This window comes from Balaenoptera borealis (genome assembly GCF_965194805.1).
Source record: "Balaenoptera borealis genome assembly, chromosome: 20".
Taxonomy (NCBI): domain Eukaryota; kingdom Metazoa; phylum Chordata; class Mammalia; order Artiodactyla; family Balaenopteridae; genus Balaenoptera; species Balaenoptera borealis.
The window spans coordinates 46,148,058-46,168,516 of record NC_138879.1 but is presented as its reverse complement, the minus strand read 5'-3'; the positions used below and the strand labels follow the sequence as shown (position 1 = coordinate 46,168,516).

At 52.9% G+C, this 20,459-nt stretch overlaps 2 protein-coding genes across 18 annotated transcripts in view; both read left to right on the top strand.

Moving 5' to 3' along the window:
- The window catches only part of SSH2 (slingshot protein phosphatase 2), a 246,257-nt gene extending 237,597 nt beyond the window's left edge, over window positions 1–8,660 (top strand). For all 16 annotated transcript variants that reach the window (XM_082371839.1, XM_082371844.1, XM_082371840.1 and 13 more), the window contains one exon: window positions 1,539–8,660. In XM_082371839.1, coding sequence (XP_082227965.1) covers window positions 1,539–3,626 — 2,088 coding nt within the window. In that variant the 3' untranslated portion in view covers window positions 3,627–8,660. The remainder of the gene's footprint in view (window positions 1–1,538) is intronic.
- A 3,706-nt stretch (window positions 8,661–12,366) lies between these two features.
- Window positions 12,367–20,458, top strand: CORO6 (coronin 6). Of its 2 annotated transcripts, XM_082371875.1 has the most exons (12): window positions 12,367–12,598; window positions 13,769–14,023; window positions 15,478–15,600; window positions 16,037–16,166; window positions 16,263–16,444; window positions 17,077–17,196; window positions 17,578–17,697; window positions 18,135–18,239; window positions 18,328–18,473; window positions 18,821–18,878; window positions 18,977–19,207; window positions 19,302–20,458. In XM_082371875.1, the coding sequence occupies exons 2-12, from the start codon at window positions 13,826–13,828 to the stop codon at window positions 19,422–19,424; spliced, it is 1,536 nt and encodes a 511-aa protein (XP_082228001.1). In that variant the 5' UTR covers window positions 12,367–12,598; window positions 13,769–13,825; the 3' UTR covers window positions 19,425–20,458. The 2 variants fall into 2 exon arrangements, with proteins under 2 accessions (XP_082228001.1, XP_082228000.1); XM_082371874.1 differs by lacking the exon at window positions 17,077–17,196 and having other exon boundaries at window positions 12,369–12,598.
- The last annotated feature ends 1 nt before the right edge of the window (window position 20,459 follows it).

Below are 20,459 nucleotides of genomic sequence, written 5' to 3'. Positions count from 1 at the left end.
TCATGAGCCATCTCAGACCAGGGAAAGAATTACTATATATCATCAACTCTAAGACTCACACTTATTCTCATTTTGACTTTTGAAATTGGGTTGCATCTTAAAAACAATGGTATCTTATGTCAGTATAATACAATAATTGGGAAGCAAGTGGGGACAGATTTACTCTAACATAAATGAAGTCATTTCACGATTTCAGTGGAGCTGACTAGATTCTTGACATCTCCTGATTGCTGTCTACTTATATTTACCACCTCGTTCACTCCTCATCTGTTCTCTCTCTTCTTAACTACCCCAGGGCAGTTGTTGCCTCTGCTTCTGTCTTCCCTCCCCAAAAGCTATGCCTCTATTTCGTTTCTACCGGGAAAATCAGAATGCCTGAGCTCTCCTTTGGACTAATGGATGTAGTGGCTCTGACAGAAATAGCTTTTCTGCAAAGTTCTGGTCATATGAGCACTCTCTCCACAGCCTATGCACACACTGGGCCCGCTGTGGCTTCTCTCCCAGCCTTGGCAAGTTTGCCTCTGCCTGATGTCCCAGCAGATTTCTCCCAAAGGCATAACTGATCTTGTTAGTTTGTACTAGCTCTGACTCTTTTTGAAGGAGAAAGACAAGAACAATTCCTAGGGAAATACTGTACCTTGAAGGTTTATAAAAATGTTAACAAAGTAGATTGATGGTCATAATGATGTTGCTTTAAGAGATGTCCAAGGACCATTTCTAAATTTTGAAATTCTTATTTTTTTACAGTAGGACTTGATTTTGCATTGGCCAGTTTTCTTTGGCCTTGTTCTAAATCCATCTGGGAATATGTAACTGGTGGAACACTAAAATGTCAGATTCGCAGTTTCTAAGTTTGCTCAGGCACGTGGCTGCATAAGCCAAGGAAGAAGCCATGTGAAACATAGGAACTGTGCAGTCAGATATAGAGTGCCCCCATGTGCTGGGATGCGGCTGCTGGGAGGAGCAGTGGGAGGATGTGGACAAAAGCTGTCAAGACAAAGGACAGAAGAGAGCAGTGAGTCTCCAAATCAGATATCCAGCTTCCTCTAACACTGGGCATATTTAAGGTGGCCACTGAGCCCTTCAATGGAACTCCTCCCCTTGAACCAAGTTAGGATCAAACTGGAAGGGGATAGGCTAGAGAGGAAAGGTTTCATTTACCCCAGTATGGCCTAAATCCTGAAGGCTCATGGTCTTAGGAAAATAAGGATTATAGGAGCCTCCAAGGCTACTTGCTGTTTACTTTTGGAGCAAGATACTGCATTAGAATCCTATTTGAGTCAACAGAACAAAAGTTTAGTAGACAGTGACACAACCTATGACTAATTTTGTATCTCTGCCTTTGATGAATCTGGTTTTTTCTTGTACAACAAAAACAGAATACAACCCCAGGCAGAGGACGGTCCCAGGCACTCCATGATTTGTGTCCTCAGAGAGCCAGAAGGTTCTCCTGGATCAGAGGATTAGTAAGCAAAAACTCTGGCATTTTCAATTAGATTACAGTTTGCCATAACCATCTCACTGTTTTCTCTTCTTAGGCAATCTCAGAACTGGTCAGCCCAGACATCTTCATGCAGTCTCACTCAGAAAATGCAATTTCAGTCAAAGAAATCGTCACTGAGATTGAATCCATCAGTCAAGGAGTTGGACAGATTCAAGTGAAAGGCGACATCCTATCCATTCCATGCCATACACCAAAGAAGCACATCGTCCATGAGCTGCCCCTTGAGAGGGTCCAAGCCGCAGAGAACAAACCTGGAAATCTGGAGCAGAGTGAAGGTTCCTGCACAGCCCAGCCTGAACTAGCCAAAGACTCAGGGAAGTGGGAGCCAGAAGGGTGCCCAGTGGCACACTCATCCACCACAGAGTTGGAAGAAGAGGAACCAGCTGAGGGGGAACAAGAGCTCTGGGGCCCAGGGATGCCCCCGGGTGCCAAGTGGTACCCCGGGTCCGTGAGGCGAGCCACCTTGGAGTTTGAGGAGCGCTTGCGGCAGGAGCAAGAGCACCACGGTGCTGCCGCTGCTTGTACTTCGTCGTCCACTCGTAAGAATTCCAAGAATGATTCTTCTTCTGTGGCAGATCTAGCACCAAAAGGGAAGAGTGATGAAGCCACCCTAGAACATTCATTTGTCCCCAAGGAACCAGAGATGAGCAAGGGCAAAGGGAAATGCAGTGGGTCTGAGGCTGGCTCCCTACCCCATTCTGAGCAGCATGCCATCGTTCCAGCACCCGAGCTGCTGGAGTCTCACCCGTTGCCAGCTCCTCAGAAGTGCCCAGGGTCAGGTCCCAGAACACAGCAGGAAGGAGTCCTGAAGGAGCAGAGGACTTCGGTCTCATGCCAGGGACCTGAGACACCAGCAGTCCCTCTGCCTCTTCCCAAGAAGATAGAAATCATTGAATACACCCACACAGTCACGACACCCGATCACGGGCCAGAGGGGGAAACAGCCACCGGTGAAAAGAGTGGGGAGCAGGGACTGAGGAAAGTGAAAGTGGAGGAGTCCATCACTGTCCTCTGTGCACTGGATGAAAATCTGAACCGGACACTGAGCCCCGACCAGGCTTCTCTGCACCCCAGAGCGCTACCTCTGCCTCATTCTTCCTCTCCCGAGCATGAGCACGGCAGGCCCGCCCACCCAGCCCCCACCCTGAGCAGCCCTGAAGACTGGGGCAACAGCCCAGCAGCTGCCCTGGAGACAGCAGCACCTTTTGTCCGTCACTCAACCCACGTACTTGGTGCCAGCTTGGCTTACCTGCATCCCCAGGCGGTGGTTCACCTGGAAGGCTTCACAGGGCAAAGCAGCACCACAGACAATGAGCCCTCTGCAGAGAGGGGCAGCTGGGAAGAAAGTCAGGAGGGCCCCCTCTCCAGGGGCAGTGAAGTGCCATATCAGGGCTCCCAGTTAAGTAGCGAAGACCTGTGTTTAATTAGCAAACTCGGTGACAGTGTTGGGGAGCAACAAGAAAAACTGGACCCATCACCTGTAGCCTGTCAGCTCCCACACAGCTCTAGTAGTGACGGTATAAAGGGTCTCAGTCATAGCCCCAGTGGGGTGAAGGAGGGCGCTAAAGAAATCGAGTCCCAAGCGATTTCTCAGGTAGGGCTCCCCAAACCATCGCAAATGAGGCGTTCAGCTTCCCTCGCCAAGTTAGGTTACTTGGACCTCTGTAAAGACTGTTTACCGGAGAGGGGGCCTGTCTGCTCTGAGTCCCCTCATCTCAAACTGCTTCAGCCCTTCATCAGAACGGGCTCGGGAATGGAGGCCCAGGAGCCCCCAGAAAACCCAGATGCTCCCCAGAACCTAGAGCCCACCAAGTATTTCATAGAGCAACTCAAAACAACAGAGTGTATCGCACAGAGCAAGCCAGTGCAGAGGCCCCTTGTACAGTATGCCAAAGAATTTGGTTCCAGTCAGCAGTGTTTGCTCCCCAGGGCAGGCCCTGAATTGACTAGTTCTGAAGGAGGCCTTCCTTTGGTACAGACCCAGGGACTGCAGGGTGCAGGCCCAGCTCCAGGGCTGGCTGTAGTGCCCCGTCAGCAGCACGGCAGAACTCACCCCCTAAGGAGACTGAGAAAAGCAAATGATAAAAAACGGACAACCAACCCCTTCTATAATACCATGTGATTCTGAGCCTATACCTGTGACTTTCTGAAAGAAATGTTTGTAAAAGGGGCAGGTGTAATATGTAAGGAACATGCACTTTATGGTTAATTTTATAATATTTTGGTCATTTTACTGTTCCTGGCGCATGCAGGGTTTGGTTTATTTCCTCTGTGTGTGTGAGAGAGAGAGAGAGTTTGATTTGGACGGCAAGACCATTTTATCATTTTTTATTTTTGGAAAATGCAAACCTCAAAAAATACTCATTTTCAAAGAACACCTTTATCAAAGGCAAGTTGCTGTTTTTCAATCTACTGCCACCTGCTCCTCATTTTGCCCCCCGAGGGAAGGCATGCTTGCTTGATTGAGGAAGGAAGCAGATGGGGAAGGTGGGGTTGAAGCTGGAAATTGGAAATGCTGCCCCAGGCCTGTGTGATGATGGTTAGGTCTCCAGACCTGATGCATTGGATTCACTGAAGGGGGCAGCCCAACGTCAGCATGCTCTCAGACTTGGTCTCCAGCCCCAGCCCCAGCCCCTTGGAGTTCCCGAAATGGGCAGGTTCTGCTTTGCTTTCAAAGAGGGTCTTCCACAATTCATTTCTCCTGGTCTCCAGAGTGTATCATTACAAAAAGGCATGATAATGGCTGGCTTTGTAAACTTATCAAGCAAATACTTTTTTACCCCAAGCAAATAATTTTATTAAATTTAAAATGAACTCCAAAGGAAATCCAAGAGGTCCTCTCTAGAGGAAAGCAGAAGAGGAGGAGGTGAAATTGGGGGTGGAGAGGCCACCACCGCCCAGTATCTTCCAGGTGGATGGGCTCCACACAGGTGGTCATCCTACCCCACCCCCCCCATGCCCTGGAAATGTGCCCTGCAGCATTCTCCCAACTAAATCACAATAGGGACAAGTTTGAAAAACAGCAATTAAAAGTCAGTGTGTTCTTGTAAAATGAATACATATGTAGGGTTTTAACCCTTTCGTTACTTGAATAATTCTGTGGGCCTTCTAAGTTTAATGGCCATATTTTTTCCAGTTTATTTTCCTCCCTCATGCTGTTTCTCCCAGTGCTGCCTATTTTTTTTAATTTTGTAGGTATTTGAATTGTTACATTACATATGTATAACCTCCATTGAATGCAATGTTTTCTTTTTAATATTATCACTGTTAACACTTGACGTAAGTTTTTTTTTTTCCTTTTCCTGGAAGATTTGTCATTTCTCTAGTTTATACACAGTACTTATGTACATAATGTTGTCACTTTCTTACATTGTTTTGTTGTTAATGTTGTATGTTGTAGGGTCTTTTTGATTTATCCATTTTAAGAAATAGTAAAGCTGCAACTGGAAAACATACGGACACCACAGAAATAAGACTGATGGGTGTATGTAGGAATCTGCAGAGCATATATTGATGGTGGTTTTTTTTTAAATGGAGACTTCTAATCACCAGCTCCTGCCAAATTCTGCGTTAGTAACTTCCTCCTCAGAGAAACCCCTAAAGGCTCCCATTAGATCACAGTTTGACTGAAGGCTGATTTCTCTTTGAGACTGAAATCCCAGAATGTTGTTTGCCACTAGCTGAACCAGAGCCAGGGAGTATATGTGAGTGTTACTGCTGCCCAGGGTGGAAGCTCCTAATGGATTAGGCTGAAGGGCTGCAGGGAGGCCTCGGCCAAGGGCAGGCACCCTTAATGACCGCGTTTAGGATGCTGTTGCTTTGCTGCTGTTGTGGAGGTCCGTGACACAGGAGCACCTGCCGTAAACAAGCCTGTTTCAGCTTCTCACAGAAAACATATTTAGCTTGGAATGGAACACCCACTGCAGCTCATCAAAACTGAAGAGGTTTGCAGATTTGCTTCCTGTTTGCTTTGGTGGTTGTCCACATTGCTGAGAGGTTGACCGAGCACAGACCTAAGATTCAGGTTTTGGGTTCATCACAGTACTGAGAGGAAAAAACAGATGCACAGACTGTCAAGGTGATGTCAGAGGCCAGAGTTCGATGAGGACAGGTGGTACGGTGACCCAAAGGAGAGAGCAAAGGTGGACTGAGGCCACTCGTAGGTGTTCAAGAGGAGCTGTGAATCCAGTTGCCGGGTGGAGGTCTGACATCAGACCCGGTTGGGTCTGACATCACTGCCAGGAGGCAGATTGGAAAGAAACCTGCTCTAAGTGTTTTTATGGTGTAGTAATGATATGTGCCTGTGCTGTCCCTAAATAGTTTCCTTAAATGTTCAAATGTGTCATCCACACAGCTTTGTGACTCCAGGATATTTAATGTGTTGTAAAATGTTTTACTAGGTGGCACGTTCCAGTGTGAGGAGGCTTGCGGGACAGGGTTATGAATTTCCAGGGCTCATCCATCTAAACTGCCCTTTCTTGTTGAGGCAGTTCCATCACCAATATGTTGGCGAAAGGACAGGAAACTGTGGCAGGGGTGGGAAGAGGAGGCTTTGCATGGAGGTTAAGAGAGTAGTGTCCACTCAGTTAATCCCTTGAGATGGTGACATCCCTCATATTAAGAAGTACACACAGGGTCGACAGTATTGCACTGTTCTCTCTTCTCCCGGCCACTGTGTTTAATGCTCACTCTCACTGCATTAAAGAACAACAAAGATTGGGAGTGGGGAAACCTCAAACGCTGTGAAGAAAAACAAAACCTTTTTTTTTTTTAAAGAGTAGAGGAGGTCTTGCTCTGCCTTTTTTTTTTTTAATAATTATACTTTTTATCATTTAATTTACCTGCCTAAATAAACATTCGCTATATAAGGTCTGTAATTCAACCATGCCATAGGGTTTTGCCAGCCCTCAGACTCCCAAAACTGAGTGTTCTTGTGCTATTTATGTAGCTGAGCACTGTCCGGGGGAAGTACATGATGGCCTATCAAGAACTTTCTAAACTTTATTCTCTTCAAACGGATAATCTCAGGTGGCCTATTTCCCTTTCCTGTTCATGGAAAAGCCAGACCCGAAACAGCAGGTCTGGTAGATTGACAGAGATGAGTAGGAAAAGTTTGGACCTCTCGCTCAGTGCCTCTCTTTATTTTGAAAACCACCATAGTCTGACTCAAAATTATTCTAGAGGGGTGTACGTGTGTGTGTGTGTGTGTGTGTGTAAAAAGTAACACTGTGGTGCATGGGGTAAAAGCCCCAGGAGCACACAGATTTTGAGCTGTAATCTGGATGGTTACCTGGTCAGTAGGAAGGAGAGAAACCCCTTTTTTGATTTTAGAAACACTTAGGAGTAGTTTGTACTATAGCAGATACACAGTACCGTAGTGTAGTAATACTCATCTCTCCTCATTTTGGTTGCCTTTCAGATTCCGAATGTTTAGGATCATTCCTAACATCTCAGCCTCTTCAGGCTCTTTATCTAGCATTTTCCTGGTTCTGTACCTTTATCCCAACTGGTATTTCCTCTTTCTCATTTTGGGAGCTACCAAGAGCCCCAAGGACAGCCTGAGGATGACAGCCCAGGCTCTGAGGTCCCCTCCTGCTAAAGGGCCCCAGACAGATGCTCTTGGATAGATCTGAAGCTTCTGAGACATAGCAGCTCACAGAAATCTTCATTTGGTCCATCTGAGGATTTCAGTTCTGAAGTGATCTAGCCATGTTTGGTAAAGATGTTTTTGTGGGAATTGTTTCTCTCTCTCTCTCTCTTTTTTTTTTTTTTTTTTTTTAAGAAAGCATTATGCAAAAAGGGTCTCTTTCAAGGGCATTTAAAATTTTTAAAATAAAGCCATTCTTTGGCTTTTTTGAACTGTTTGTGGATATTTTGTTTACATTGTGAATATTAAAACGTGCATCATCTTGATGGCCGCTCAGATTCCTCCTTCTCCAGGCACCCAGCCCTGGCCATCCTGTGAGTCCTCACACTGAGCAAGGTCAGCCTTATGGTCAGCCCCCATGGGTAAGTGGGGAAAACCTGGAGCTGACTTCCATCTGTGTCTTGCACTCCCATCCAACACTCTGTATGGAAATATTCATAATTTCCTCAGTGATGGTGTGTCTTATAGTGATGGTTGTAATGGTGAATGGCTAGTGTCGTTTTTGTCTAATTTTGTTTTGCTTTTTGATGGTAGATGAGATGAAATTTTAGCTATTTCAGCACCAATCCAACTTAAAAACATCTTGGATTTGTTTTCCCTTCCAAACTAAAAGATTAAGGTATGTATTAGGCATAAATGTATTTGCTGCCGCGACTCATCCGACGGCTATATCAGGAAAAAGCCTCCTGCCACCAAAGCAGGAAGCTGCACACTCCTAACCCTTCTCCAGGGCTTGGGGTCCCTTGATGCCATGGAGAGCTATTGCAAGGTGCTTCTGTACTTTTCTGGCCTGGAAGTGGAGGGTGCCTGCGCCTGGCTCCTGCTATGAAAAGAGAACCAGCCTCATTTTCTCAGTGCCCCAGAGATCTGGGACAGGATTTCTAAACTGGAATCATCCCTCATCGGCTTGAAGATGTCCCAAGGGGTGTATGACTAGTGCTGCCATCTGTGTCCTCACAGCAACACTGGTGGCAGCATCCTATGCACACATGGAGAGCTAATACCCAGGGCTTAACTCAAGCTGATGACCCAGTCTGGAAGCTGGGTAGCTGGCCCTGAAATGTTTCCCAATCAGTAAATCCACAGGGAACTGTTTGGTTTTTATGTTTTATTGGAATTTGGTTTGCTTGGCATAGCTTAAGGTGCCTTTTCTTTCTTTCTTTCTACTTTAATTTTGTAGGACTTGTTCTAAATGTAGAAAACAAGTCCAAAAGACTCTCCCACTGACTGTTACCTTTGCCCCAGGCCACCCCAAACTTTTATGCTCACATTTTATTAAAGCAGGTGCTCCGTGGAATCTCTGGGACCTTTTTGAGGCATTTGAAGCAGAATATAAAGAGTGGTCTCATCTCCTTCCTTAATCTTCCTGGTGGTTGGGATGTTCCACTTGTATCATAGGTTTTTTTATTACTGATGTGCTCCGCTGTTTTTAAATGTGAACTTGTGCGCAAATGTGCAGATTCAATGTTCTTGTTACAGATTGAATAAATTTTTATTTTGAAGATGAAACGTGTACTTGATCAACTGCAACAAAAGGGGGTTGCTGAGAAGGTGGAGGGATTGGAAGAGAACACTGATGGTAAACATGATGCAATTCTCATTGATTGATCTCCCTCCCTTATGAGAGAACTGAGCTCTGGGAAAAAATATAACTTTCTACCTCTCACAAAATAAAGACTGGATGGAAAATGAGATCACTAAAGATTATTTCAGACAGTGTGGCTCCAATCAAGTGACCACGCTGGGAACTTGCCTGGTCAAAGAGGCTCTTGCCAAAGCCACCACCTGAATGTTAGGAGAATGAATAAGCAAAGAGACCAAAATTCCGCCACCATCTGTGGTACAAAGTGTTCTGGGACAGCTGCCGTGACGTGCCCCAGCAGAGACTGGATTTCTTGGGTAGGTGACTTCTCTGGACATTAGCAAGATAGAGTTCACAAGCTTTCGGCACAGGGCACCTCAGCTCACTGAAAGGTTTCTAGAAACAGGACATGACTTTGCAAAGAAGTAAAAGATTTAACCCTCTCCCATCATTAGAAGAGAAGAGAAGCACTTGATGTCAGTGGTAGAGGAAGAGAGATGGGGCCAAAGAGCAGTTCCCTAAAACGGGCGCGAGGGGGCGGTGCGGATTCCCTGGCGGTCCAGTGGTTAGGACTCCGTGCTTTCACTGCCGAGGGCAGGGGTTCAATCCCTGGTCAGGGAACTAAGATCCCGCAAGCCCTGAGGCATGGCCAAAACCAAAAACAAACAAACAAAAACAGGCTGGGGGGGAGGGGTCTCCACTTCTCCCACCCCTCCACAGAGCCATCATGAGATATTTAGTGGTGCCATTCATCACATATAAAGCAGCCCTACTATCTAGGGAAAGCTCAGTTTCCAGAGAAAACACTGCCTTGAACTAAAATTAAGTCAGCCTGCTTCAGTCTGAATCGTCCATATCAAATGAGGTGGGCACACCACTGGTCTCTGGCTGGAGTGCCAGAGTGCACGATGGTGAAGGCAAGGTCATTTCACAAAATATTCTAGGGGTGCCTGGAGTCCCTGACCCTGATCAGTCATGGCTTTCTAGCCAAAGCAAATGGACTAAATCATGTCTAAGTTGCCAGGCCACCTCTTCCAGAAAATGGCTTTATGAAAGATGAAGTCTATGCCTTTCTTTTATGGATTGCTATTCAGATTAACAGTTCAAATGGATAACAGCAAGGGAAAGCACCAAGTCCAAGTAGCTTCTTCCACTGATTGGTTCTTTGTGCCTTGGCTCCACCTACTCCCAGCTCTGCCAGGCCTTGGCAGCCAGAAGAAGCCTAGAGGGCAGGGCTGAGCCATGCCAGCTCTAAACAACACCTGTAAGTTCCTGCTCTTGTACCTGGAGAGCAACCCCCACACACACACCCAGGTGATGGAACTGAAGGCAGAATGGATTGAAGGATTTCTGCTTCTGGGCTTCCCTGGTGGCGCAGTGGTTAAGAAACCACCTGCCAATGCAGGGGACACGGGTTCGAGCCCTGGTCCGGGAAGATCCCACATACCGCGGAACAACTAAGCCCATGCGCCACAACTACTGAGCCTGCGCTCTAGAGCCCGCGAGCCACAACTATTGAAGCCCGCATGCCTAGAGCCCGTGCTCTGCAACAAGAGAAGCCACCGCAATGAGAAGCCCACGCACCACACACGTGCAGCAACAAAGACCCAACACAGCCAAACATGGACGGAAGGAAGGAAGGGAGGGAGGGAGTGAGGGAGGGAAAGAAAGGATTCCTGCTTCCTAGTCCCAGACCCTTACCTCTAGAATGGAGTACCCGGCTCTCTTTAAAGAGGAGAAAAGGAGATGGGAGAAGAAAAAATGCCGTTTCAGGGTAGGAGACAGCATGTCAAATCCCTTCTCTGCCAACAAGTGGTGCAGAGTTGAAAAGCACCTGACCCAGCCCTTTTCAGTTTACAGCCCAAAGAGCTGAAAAAATAGGGTGACTGAGCAACGGCTGAAACTCCAGTTTTGTAATTAGTATAGGCATCCTTTCCTCTGTGCCACAAGCATATCTCTCAGTATCAGCACTTGTGAGATAAGGTGGCCTTCAGGGAGAGACAAAAAGGCATGGTGCTGAAAAGCTGGACACAGACACCAGACCTCTTGGGTAAGAATCTCAGCTGTACTACCTACCAGTTGAGTGATGCAAAAGCTATTTAACCTTTTTGTGCCTCAGTTTCCTCACCTGTAAAATAGGGGTAATAATAGTACCCATCTCAGAAGACTATTTTCAGAATGGAATTAATATGTGTAAAGCCCTTAGTACAGTGTCTAGCTATTGTTATTAAGGAGCTACTGAGTCACTCAGGTCTTTTCCTCCTAATCATGTGCCTGGAATCTTCAGGTAAAAGGGAGATTCCTCATCTACCCTCATGCCCTCCCCACCAATGCCATAATTATTTCTGGGGCACCTGTAACAGTTTCTGGTTCTGATCCCCACAAGCCACTGAATACTTGGACTCTTCCTGAGAAACAAGCCTTGTGAGGGCCTTTGAGGTTCCCACCACCTTCCCTCCCTTTACCCCCAGTGCTAATCTTTACCCTCTGGAAGGCTGTGTTCCATTGATTTCCAGGTGTGTCCTGGAGAGTGAGAAGTAATAACCGGTCCCCTGCTTCTCTCCAGGGCCTTATGATCCAAAGGAAGAAATCCAGGCAGTGGGTGAGCACTGGAAAGACAGCAGCTACAGGGACTAGTTGTTCTTCACTGGCTGCATTTTGATCAGGTTTCTTTTTATCTCCTCCTTAACCCTGGTCAATACTCAGATCCGCGGGTCTTGAAGGGAGTGGGAGGGGGCAGGGGCTTCCCTGGAACACAGTCGGGCACCAATTCAAACAAGGCCCTCAAGACTTTAGGAGTCAGGCTGAGTGTCTAAAAGACCTGGGCCAGGGCTTCCCTGGTGGTGCAGCGGTTAAGAATCCACCTGCCAATGCAGGGGACATGGGTTTGAGCCCCGGTCTGGGAAGATCCCACATGCCTCGCGTCCACTAGAGAAAGCCCACCCAACGAAGACCCAATGTAGCCAAAAATAATAATAAAATAAATAATAAATTTATTTAAAAAAAAAAAAAAAGACCCGTGCCAGCCACTTTCCCTTGAACCTGGTGTTCACTTTTTATTCTCCCACACCCCTACCACCGGTTTTTAGGCTGCTTTGTGCCCTGTTCGGTGGAATCCTCTCTAACGGCGTTAAGTGCCTAGTACAGTGACAGTGGTCGCTATTGCTATTAATAGTAACATTCACAGGCCCCTGTCGGGTACCCTCACAGCTGCCCTGGGCCAGCCTAGGCCCTCATCCAAGGGCCCCCAGAGCATCTTCCGGGACCTGTACTCAGGGGTGTCTGGACGTGCAGTCCCACAGCCCCGGCCCGCCGGTATGGTCTAAATTGGGAGTGTGATTGCAGCAGGAATGCAGCGTGAAGGCATCTGATCTTGCTCGGCAGCCGGCTCTGAGGGGAGAGCGCCCCCTCGTAGGCTCCCTCTCTCAGCGCCCAGCTCTGGGTCCGGGAACCTGGGCCTCCTCAGCCCACCCGCTAGGCGCGGAGCGCGGAGGAGCGCGCACATCCGGCGCACACACGCAACATTACTTTTGACGCTTCTCGAAGGCCCGCGGACTGGCCGGGCAGAGTCTGCAGCGCTCGACTTTCCCGCCGCTGGAGAGGGCGGGGCCTCTGTGACCCCGCCCCTGCCCTAGGCCCGCCTCCGCAGGTTGATGGCAGCGGCAGCTGGGACTGCAGCGACGCCCGGCCCCGAGAGTCGCAGGCAGCGGCCGGAGCGCGCAGCCGAACGCCCGGGCCCCAGACGCCGCGGACACCCGGAGAGGCAGTTCCGGTGCCCTGACGCCTCCCTTGGTCCCCAGCGCAGCCCCAACCCCCTCCGCAGAGAAGTCGCAGCGTGAGCGCCCCTCGGCCGGCTCAGGACCAGGTACCCACCCCCCCCACCGCCGCCACCGCAGCCAGTGAAGCGGGCGGGGTGTCTGGAGGGGACAGAAGTCTGCTCCCCCTCCCCCCCACCCGCCGCCAAATTCGGTCCCGGGCGGGGCGGACTTGGTGTCTATATTTGGCCGAACAGCGGCCCGCCCGCCCGCAGGGCGCAGACACCTCGTCTCGCAAGAACGCAGTGCCGGGGCAGGAGGCCGGAGAAGGGTGCGGGGAGGCTGGGCCTCAGGCCGGGAGCCGCAGAAGCGTCTTGAAGGGCACAGGGATGCCCGGGGCTGGGGAGGGGCTGGAGTCAGTCGCTGGGGCTTTGGAAGAGCTCGGTGTGTCCCCTGGGGAAGAGCTTAGCGCAAGCCCCAAGCGGGAGAAAAGGCACCTCGCACTCCCCACTCCACTCCTGATAATCTGGCTCTGAGCCGGGAGGAGGGGGGTCGAGGACCCCACCCCCAAGAGAATTTAGTAGGAGAGAGGACCCAGAGGAGAAGTGGGGCTGAAGTATGGCCGGCAAAAGCCAGAACACAGTGGTGAGGGCCTCTTAGAGAAGCCAGTGCAGAGAGAAGTGGGAGGAGGAGAGATCCACCTTACACTGTGTCCCCCCGTACCCCACCCCCCCGCCAACAGCATGGGAGGAAACTGATGAAAACAGTAGCAGGAAGAACTCAGGTGAGCTAACAGGAGGAACTTCTCCTTGGCAAATTTTTAGAAAAAGGCAAAACCCCATCCACCTAAACTATGCCACAGACGCTGAGTTTAGGATCTTGAGGGGCTGCAGTCCTAGCCCCACAAATGGCCTTAAGCCAAAGCCTCTGATTCTGGACGAGGTGCCTCTGGGAGATAAACCACTTCCGTGAAGAGATGCTCATCCAAGGCTGGCAGCGGGAGGGCAGCCTGGCATTGAGGCTCCTTCCAAAACCACTTCAACTTCCAGGAAGCTTTCAGGCCCAGTCAGGCTCCACTGTCCCCCAAGCCTGGCTCTCTAAGGAGAAGTCAGGCCCCAAATCCTAGCCCCTCGAACTAAGCAAAGAACTTTCCCATACATCACCTTGAAGAAAACTCCCTGCTTCTAGGACCAGACTCTATATTAATTTATAGCTGACTCTTGGTTAGATAACCCTTCTCACTTGCCACTCCCCCAACTCTTCCTCCCTCCCTCCCACAGCTACGGGACTAAGGACCAAAATTTGGGCACCGAGATCCTCCATCTCTGCCCCCAGCTATGAGCCGGCGAGTGGTTCGGCAGAGCAAGTTCCGCCATGTGTTTGGACAGGCGGCAAAGGCTGACCAGGCCTACGAGGACATCCGTGTGTCCAAGGTCACATGGGACAGCTCCTTCTGTGCCGTCAACCCCAAATTCCTGGCCATTATTGTGGAAGCTGGAGGTGGAGGTGCCTTCATCGTGCTGCCTCTGGCCAAGGTGAGGGATGAGGGGAAGGAAGCAGGTGGAGGACACTGTCTGTGACTCCTGGGGACTCCTGATAGCAGCCTGTGTTCTCACCTAGTTCCATTCCTCAGTCAGGAGGGCAGTCTATGTGGACTGACTGCTCCCTGTTCCCCAATCACTCAGGGACCAGTTGGGAGGCTCTGTCACCCCTCCTAGAACAGCAGCATCACATCGGCCCCCACCTACTCACAGCCCATCCCTTCTCCATGCAGCACCCTGTTCCCAGCAGGGACCAGGAGCGGGTGATGGATAGTTGGGAAGCAGTGGAGACAGAACCTGGCCAGATTCTGTTCCTATCTCTCCTGATGCCACACCCCTTATGTTTTTGGTGTCAGGATCTTTGTACGCAGCTCAGGGTGACCCTTGGATTAAAACACACCCCGGAGCAGCACACTGAAGACAGGGTCAGGCTCTATCCAAAGAGTTCTTGGCCACCTCCCCCATTCTGGATCTTGCAGTGAGGTAGAATGAGAGCAAAGGGCCGGGGGACATGACATATAAGGCCAGAGCCCCCTCTACTCCAGGGATGGGGGCCAGGCAATGACCAACACCTTTAGTGAGTAGCCTCAAGCCCCTCAGCAATCTCTACCCACAGGATGGCCACTCCAAGGCATGACCTTGACCTGGATTCCGGCTCCTACACCTTGTTAGGGGAGGCCCCACAGGTGGCAAGGTCAGGATGAGGCCTGGCAATAGCCAGTGACTCACTCCAGCACAATGCAGACACCATCCAAGGACATCATCCCCTGGGCTCAAATTTCAGCTGGAGCCACCTCCTCCCCCAGTACAAGTGCCATTCCAATGCCATACAGCCACCCCTCTCCCCTACCGCCTGGTCTGGGTTGATGCCAGCCCCTGCAAAGGCCTCAGAGCCCCCACAAACATACCATAAAGATTAAAAATAGATGAGCCCCAGCTCAGGTTGGGAGATGGCAGGCACAAGGAATGCCTGCTGCTTATGGTTCCAAGGTAAAGCCATTGACAAGGGGGAGATCTGCCAACTGCGGCTAGGAAAGGGCTGTCAAGCACTGCATTGCATCTTACCTTACCTTGACCTATTCCACCAGGGGCTTCCCATAGACATTTCAGTTGGGGGAACAGGCCCAAGAACAGTCTCCTCCAAGCAGATGTTTTTAGAAGAGCACTGGACTAAGAAATCAAGTCTTGGCTCTACCAGTATCTTGCTGTGTGTCCTTGGTTAAGTTATCTTACGTCTCTTGTGTCTGATTCCTTGATATTAAATGACTTCAACTCTGTCTTCCGTGAAGTAGAGGAAGTAGGCCGGATGGGGTTGGAAGAGCAGAAAGGAGGTGGGTGCTGCAAAGAGAAAACAGATAATAGAGAATTGAGCTGTAAACAGATCCACTCCCCACCCCCTGAAAACACACAGGACAGTGGCCCCACATCTCCCTCTCTGACCCCTGCAGACAGGTCGAGTGGATAAGAACTACCCACTGGTCACTGGACACACTGCCCCTGTGCTGGACATCGACTGGTGCCCACACAATGACAACGTCATCGCCAGTGCCTCAGACGACACCACCATCATGGTAGGAGCCAGGTGGATGCTGCTGGGCTGTTGGGCAGGGGAAGCAGGGAGGGCTGCCTCACCTGTGCTGTGGAAGGTGGTGAGGGAGGTGCTGAGTTCCAGGGCCCTGCCCTGTCCAGCTCCCAGGCTATTTTTAGCTACATGCCCACCCCCTCCCAGGATGAACTGCTTAGGACTAATTTTAGCCATGGCTACCTTGGGGCCTGAAGAGCAGGGGGGCAGTGCTCTGAAGTCTCCCTGCTCGTGTGAGTAGGGAGGTCTCTGGAAAGCTGACAGTGCCACCTCCTGGCTCCCAGCTGCTTCTGCCCCATGTGGGCACCATCACATCTTGTCCTGCACTTGACCCTGGGGAAGGGGGGTGGGGGAAGTAAGGGAAGAGCAGAGTGACAAAGTGGGCTCCTCATCCCACCTACCCTATGCCTTTTCCTTCTATCTAGGTGTGGCAGATTCCAGACTATACCCCTATGCGCAACATTACAGAACCCATCCTCACACTCGAGGGCCACTCCAAACGTGTGGGCATCCTCTCCTGGCACCCCACTGCCCGGAACGTCCTGCTCAGTGCAGGTCTGGGGGCCTAGGGAGGGGTCCCTACCATAGATTGGGGGGTGTGGGGAGTGGCAAAGGCAGGGCCAGGTGACGGTGCCTGGCCATTCTGGGCAGGTGGTGACAATGTGATCATCATCTGGAACGTGGGCACTGGGGAGGTGCTTCTGAGTCTAGACGACATACACCCGGACGTCATCCACAGCGTGTGCTGGAACAGCAACGGGAGGCTGCTAGCCACCACCTGCAAGGACAAGACCCTGCGCATCATCGACCCCCGCAAGGGCCAGGTGGTGGCGGTGAGTGCCTAGCCTGGCCACGTCCCAACCCCTACCCCAGGAAGCAGCTGTCAGGCCTCTGTACCCACAACCCCCTGAGCCCCTCATCCCAGCTCTCACCTCCACCTCAACCCCAGACACCAGCCCTGCCCCGCCGTGTCTGCAACCACAGCCCCTGCCCTAAGTAAGCCCCCAGCCCGCAATTCTCAGCCCCGCTCCTGTTCCCTCCCCTCCCCTGCATCTCAGAAGCTCAGAGGAGGGCTGCTCGATTTGTGACTGAGGAGGGGAGAAGCTGCAAACTCTACCCTCCCACCAGACCTGCATGAACCGAACCTGCGCCCCCGGACCCCTCTCCTCCCAGCCGGCACCCAGCGCCATCTTCCGGCGCCTGAGCCTGACACTGGCTCGCGGGCAGGCCCCTTTCCAACCTAGCTGACCCGCTGGGCGGGGGACTGGAGGCAACCCTCGCGCGTTGCTTGTCCCAGCTGGGTGCCCTGGGAGGGCGGCGGCACCTGCCTCACCAGCCTCAACCTAAGGCGGGGCGCTGGATGCGCGGGGCACGTGCACGTCTGCGCGGAGTGCGCGCGGCGAGCGCGGCGGGAGCGGAGCGGGGCGGGGCGGCGGGCACTCTAACCCACTAACCCCGCGAGCAGGAGCGAGCCCGGCCTCACGAGGGCGCCCGCCCGCTGCGGGCCGTCTTCACCGCAGACGGGAAGCTACTCAGCACCGGCTTCAGCAGGATGAGTGAGCGGCAACTCGCGCTCTGGGACCCGGTAGGCCAGGCCGCGCCGGGCGCACGCGCTCGCTCCTTCGCTGGGTCAGCTGGGAGCGCTCTCCCAGACCGTGGCCCGCGCCCAAGATAGCTGAAGCGGAGCGGGGAGCTCCCGTCTGGGAAGCGCCTCTCTGCTCCCCTGGGAAGCCCGCAGGCATCCCCTGCTCTGAGGGCGCTTAAGGGCTCAGAATCTGCAGAGAGAGGCACGCGCCCCGCGCTCTCCAGGCCTGGGGCCAGCCAGGAGACCCCAGGAAACTGAATATTTAGGACCCCTTTTGTTTCCGCCCCCCACACCCAAGTCAGCAAGTTGGTTGCCCGCCCCTCCAGGCTCCTCAGGGCAGGCAGCTGGGTGACGCCTCTCCCTGTCTCCCCCTCCCCCCAGGAGAGGTTTGCGGCCCACGAGGGAATGAGGCCCATGCGGGCCATCTTCACGCGCCAGGGTCATATCTTCACCACGGGCTTCACCCGCATGAGCCAGCGAGAGCTGGGCCTGTGGGACCCGGTAACGCAGCTGGACGCTTGGGGTGTGTGCCCCGGGGACTGGCATCACGGGAGAGGGGCCAGGCGCCCCCCACCCGCAGGGCATGCCCACCTGGACAGGGCTGGAGGCTGCTGCCCTCTTTGCAGCGCCTGCCATCCTCACACCAACCCCTCTGCCCAGTTTTGCTGCGTCGCCTGAAGAAGCCCACGCTGGCGCCCCCGCCTGGTGATGCCGAGTCCCTGGGGGTGGTTTGCGGTGACTGCATGCGGCGGCGCAGGGGGTATAGGTGCGGGGGACCGAGAGTGGTGTCCAGGGGTGGGGTCTGCAGCTCTCTTCACCAGAGTTGCCTTGGGAATGCGTGGGCTTTGGGGAGGGCACGAAGCGTAAAGGAGCTTCAGGGCATCCATAGTGGCACGGCGGGCGGGACAGGGCTGGTCACGCCTCCTGTGCTCGGGCAGAACAACTTCGAGGAGCCAGTGGCACTGCAGGAGATGGACACAAGCAACGGGGTCCTACTGCCCTTCTACGATCCCGACTCCAGCATCGTCTACCTGTGTGGCAAGGTGCTCGCGGCCGGGAGGGGAGAAGAGGGGGCTGGGCCGAGATATCGGGGGCCCGCCCAGCATATCTCCGAACCGACTGGTTTTGCAGGGCGACAGCAGCATTCGGTACTTTGAGATTACCGAGGAGCCACCTTTCGTGCATTACCTGAACACGTTCAGCAGCAAGGAGCCGCAGAGGGGCATGGGGTTCATGCCCAAGCGGGGACTGGATGTCAGCAAGTGCGAGATTGCACGGTCAGCAGCCTTGCCCTTCCCGCTCACCTACCTGCCTCTGTTCCCACGTCCCATCCGGGAAGACACGGGGGCTTCCCCAATAGTGTAGTCTCTGGAAAATAGTGGGTTTTCAGGGGTGGGGGGTGTCATATGGGCTTGTTTCCAGTGCCAGCCCCAACGCTACAGGCTTGACATTCTCTGAACTTAAGTTTCTTCATCTCTTAATGATGATAAACACCCCATCAGAGGGTGTTTAAAGTGCAATGCATGGTAGGCGCTCAGCAAGTGTTGGCCTCTAACCCCTTGGTCCCGGGCAAAAGTTAAGGGAGTGGGAGCCTGAGCGGGTACCGATCCCCGCTCCCTTATAGGTTCTACAAGTTGCACGAAAGAAAGTGTGAACCCATCATCATGACTGTGCCCCGCAAGGTGAGTGGCCGGGAGAGGGGTTGGGCAGGGCTCCGAGGCGGAAAGGAGCGGAGCAGGCCTGGCACCCTGCTCGTTCTCGTGTCCCCCTACCCCTGCAGTCAGACCTGTTCCAAGACGACCTTTACCCAGATACGCCGGGCCCCGAACCCGCCCTAGAAGCGGATGAATGGCTATCTGGCCAGGACGCCGAACCCGTGCTCATCTCGTTGAGGGACGGTTACATGCCCCCCAAGCACCGCGAGCTGCGGGTCACCAAGCGCAACATCCTGGACGTGCGCCCGCCCCCCGGCCCCCGCCGCAGCCAGTCAGCCAGCGACGCCCCCTTGTCGGTAAGGTCCCGCCCTGCTCCACCCAAGCCCAATCTTCACATCCCCCTGCCGCCCGCCGCCCAACGCCGCCTCTTCCGTCCTCTGCGTCCAACAGCAGCACACCCTGGAGACGCTGCTGGAGGAGATCAAGGCCCTGCGCGAGCAGGTGCAGGCCCAGGAGCAGCGCATCACGTCTTTGGAGAACATGCTGTGCGAGCTGGTGGACGGCACGGACTAGCGCAGTGCGCCGGGGAAGCTCCAAGCCGGGAGGGCAAAGTGGGGCGGAGCGCAAGCACTCCCGCGCCGCCCCGGCTTTGGGTCCTCCGGACCCCGCCTCTCTGGGCCTGGGCCGGGACTGGGGAGGGAACTCCGCCCCTCGCGGGAGTCCTGGACAAATGAAGCGCTGCGGACACTCGCGTCCGTCTGGCGCCTGCCGGGCTGTGTGCCTCGTACAGGACTCAGCAGGAGCTGGCCTTGGAAGGAAGGCCCAGGGTGACGGGGGCCTAACAGTGGTGCTGCACGGCAGGCAGTGTCCCCTTTGTTTCCCTTCCCGCCCAGGGCAGGGAAAGTGCTTAGTATTAGCGCAATGCTTGGGGATGTTGGGGAGCTTGGGCTTCACCTCAAAGGGGTAGCGATTCGACGGGTCTCCCCAGACTGGCTGGGGAAAATTACAACGCTTCTCCCTCTAATCAGCTCACTTGACTCCACCACCCTGAGTGGTAAACTGAACGGGCGTCACCCCAGTTCTACGGACATACACAAACGTTGGCTGTACAGCCGGACCCACGGGCTACACCCAGCAGTCTATGGCAGAGGGCTCTCTTCCTTCTCTCCATCTGCAGGGGAGAGGACGGCTTCCTCGCGGCACTCCCGCAGGAGAACCAACCAGAGAACTGGCATGAGGAAGCAAGTTCACACCTCCCCTCTCCCAGACACACACACACACACACACACACACACACACACACTCACACACACACACACTGCCCCCAGCCCTCTGCTGTGGCCTTGACTCTAGGAGGAAAACAAGACGTACTGAATGAAACATTTTACCAAGTGCTCAGTCTGTGCCTCCTGCATGGGTGGGGATGCTAGACCCCCCAGCCTCTGTTAAGTGCCACCACCAGACTCCTGGGGGCCCTGACAAATGCAACGCTCGGCTCAGGACCCACCAGACATCCTCTTACTTCAGAGCCCTCCCCACGCAGGTTCAGAAGGAACCCTCAACCCGCAGATGGGCGTTCTTCCCCAGTAAAGGCAGGTAGGAAAAGCC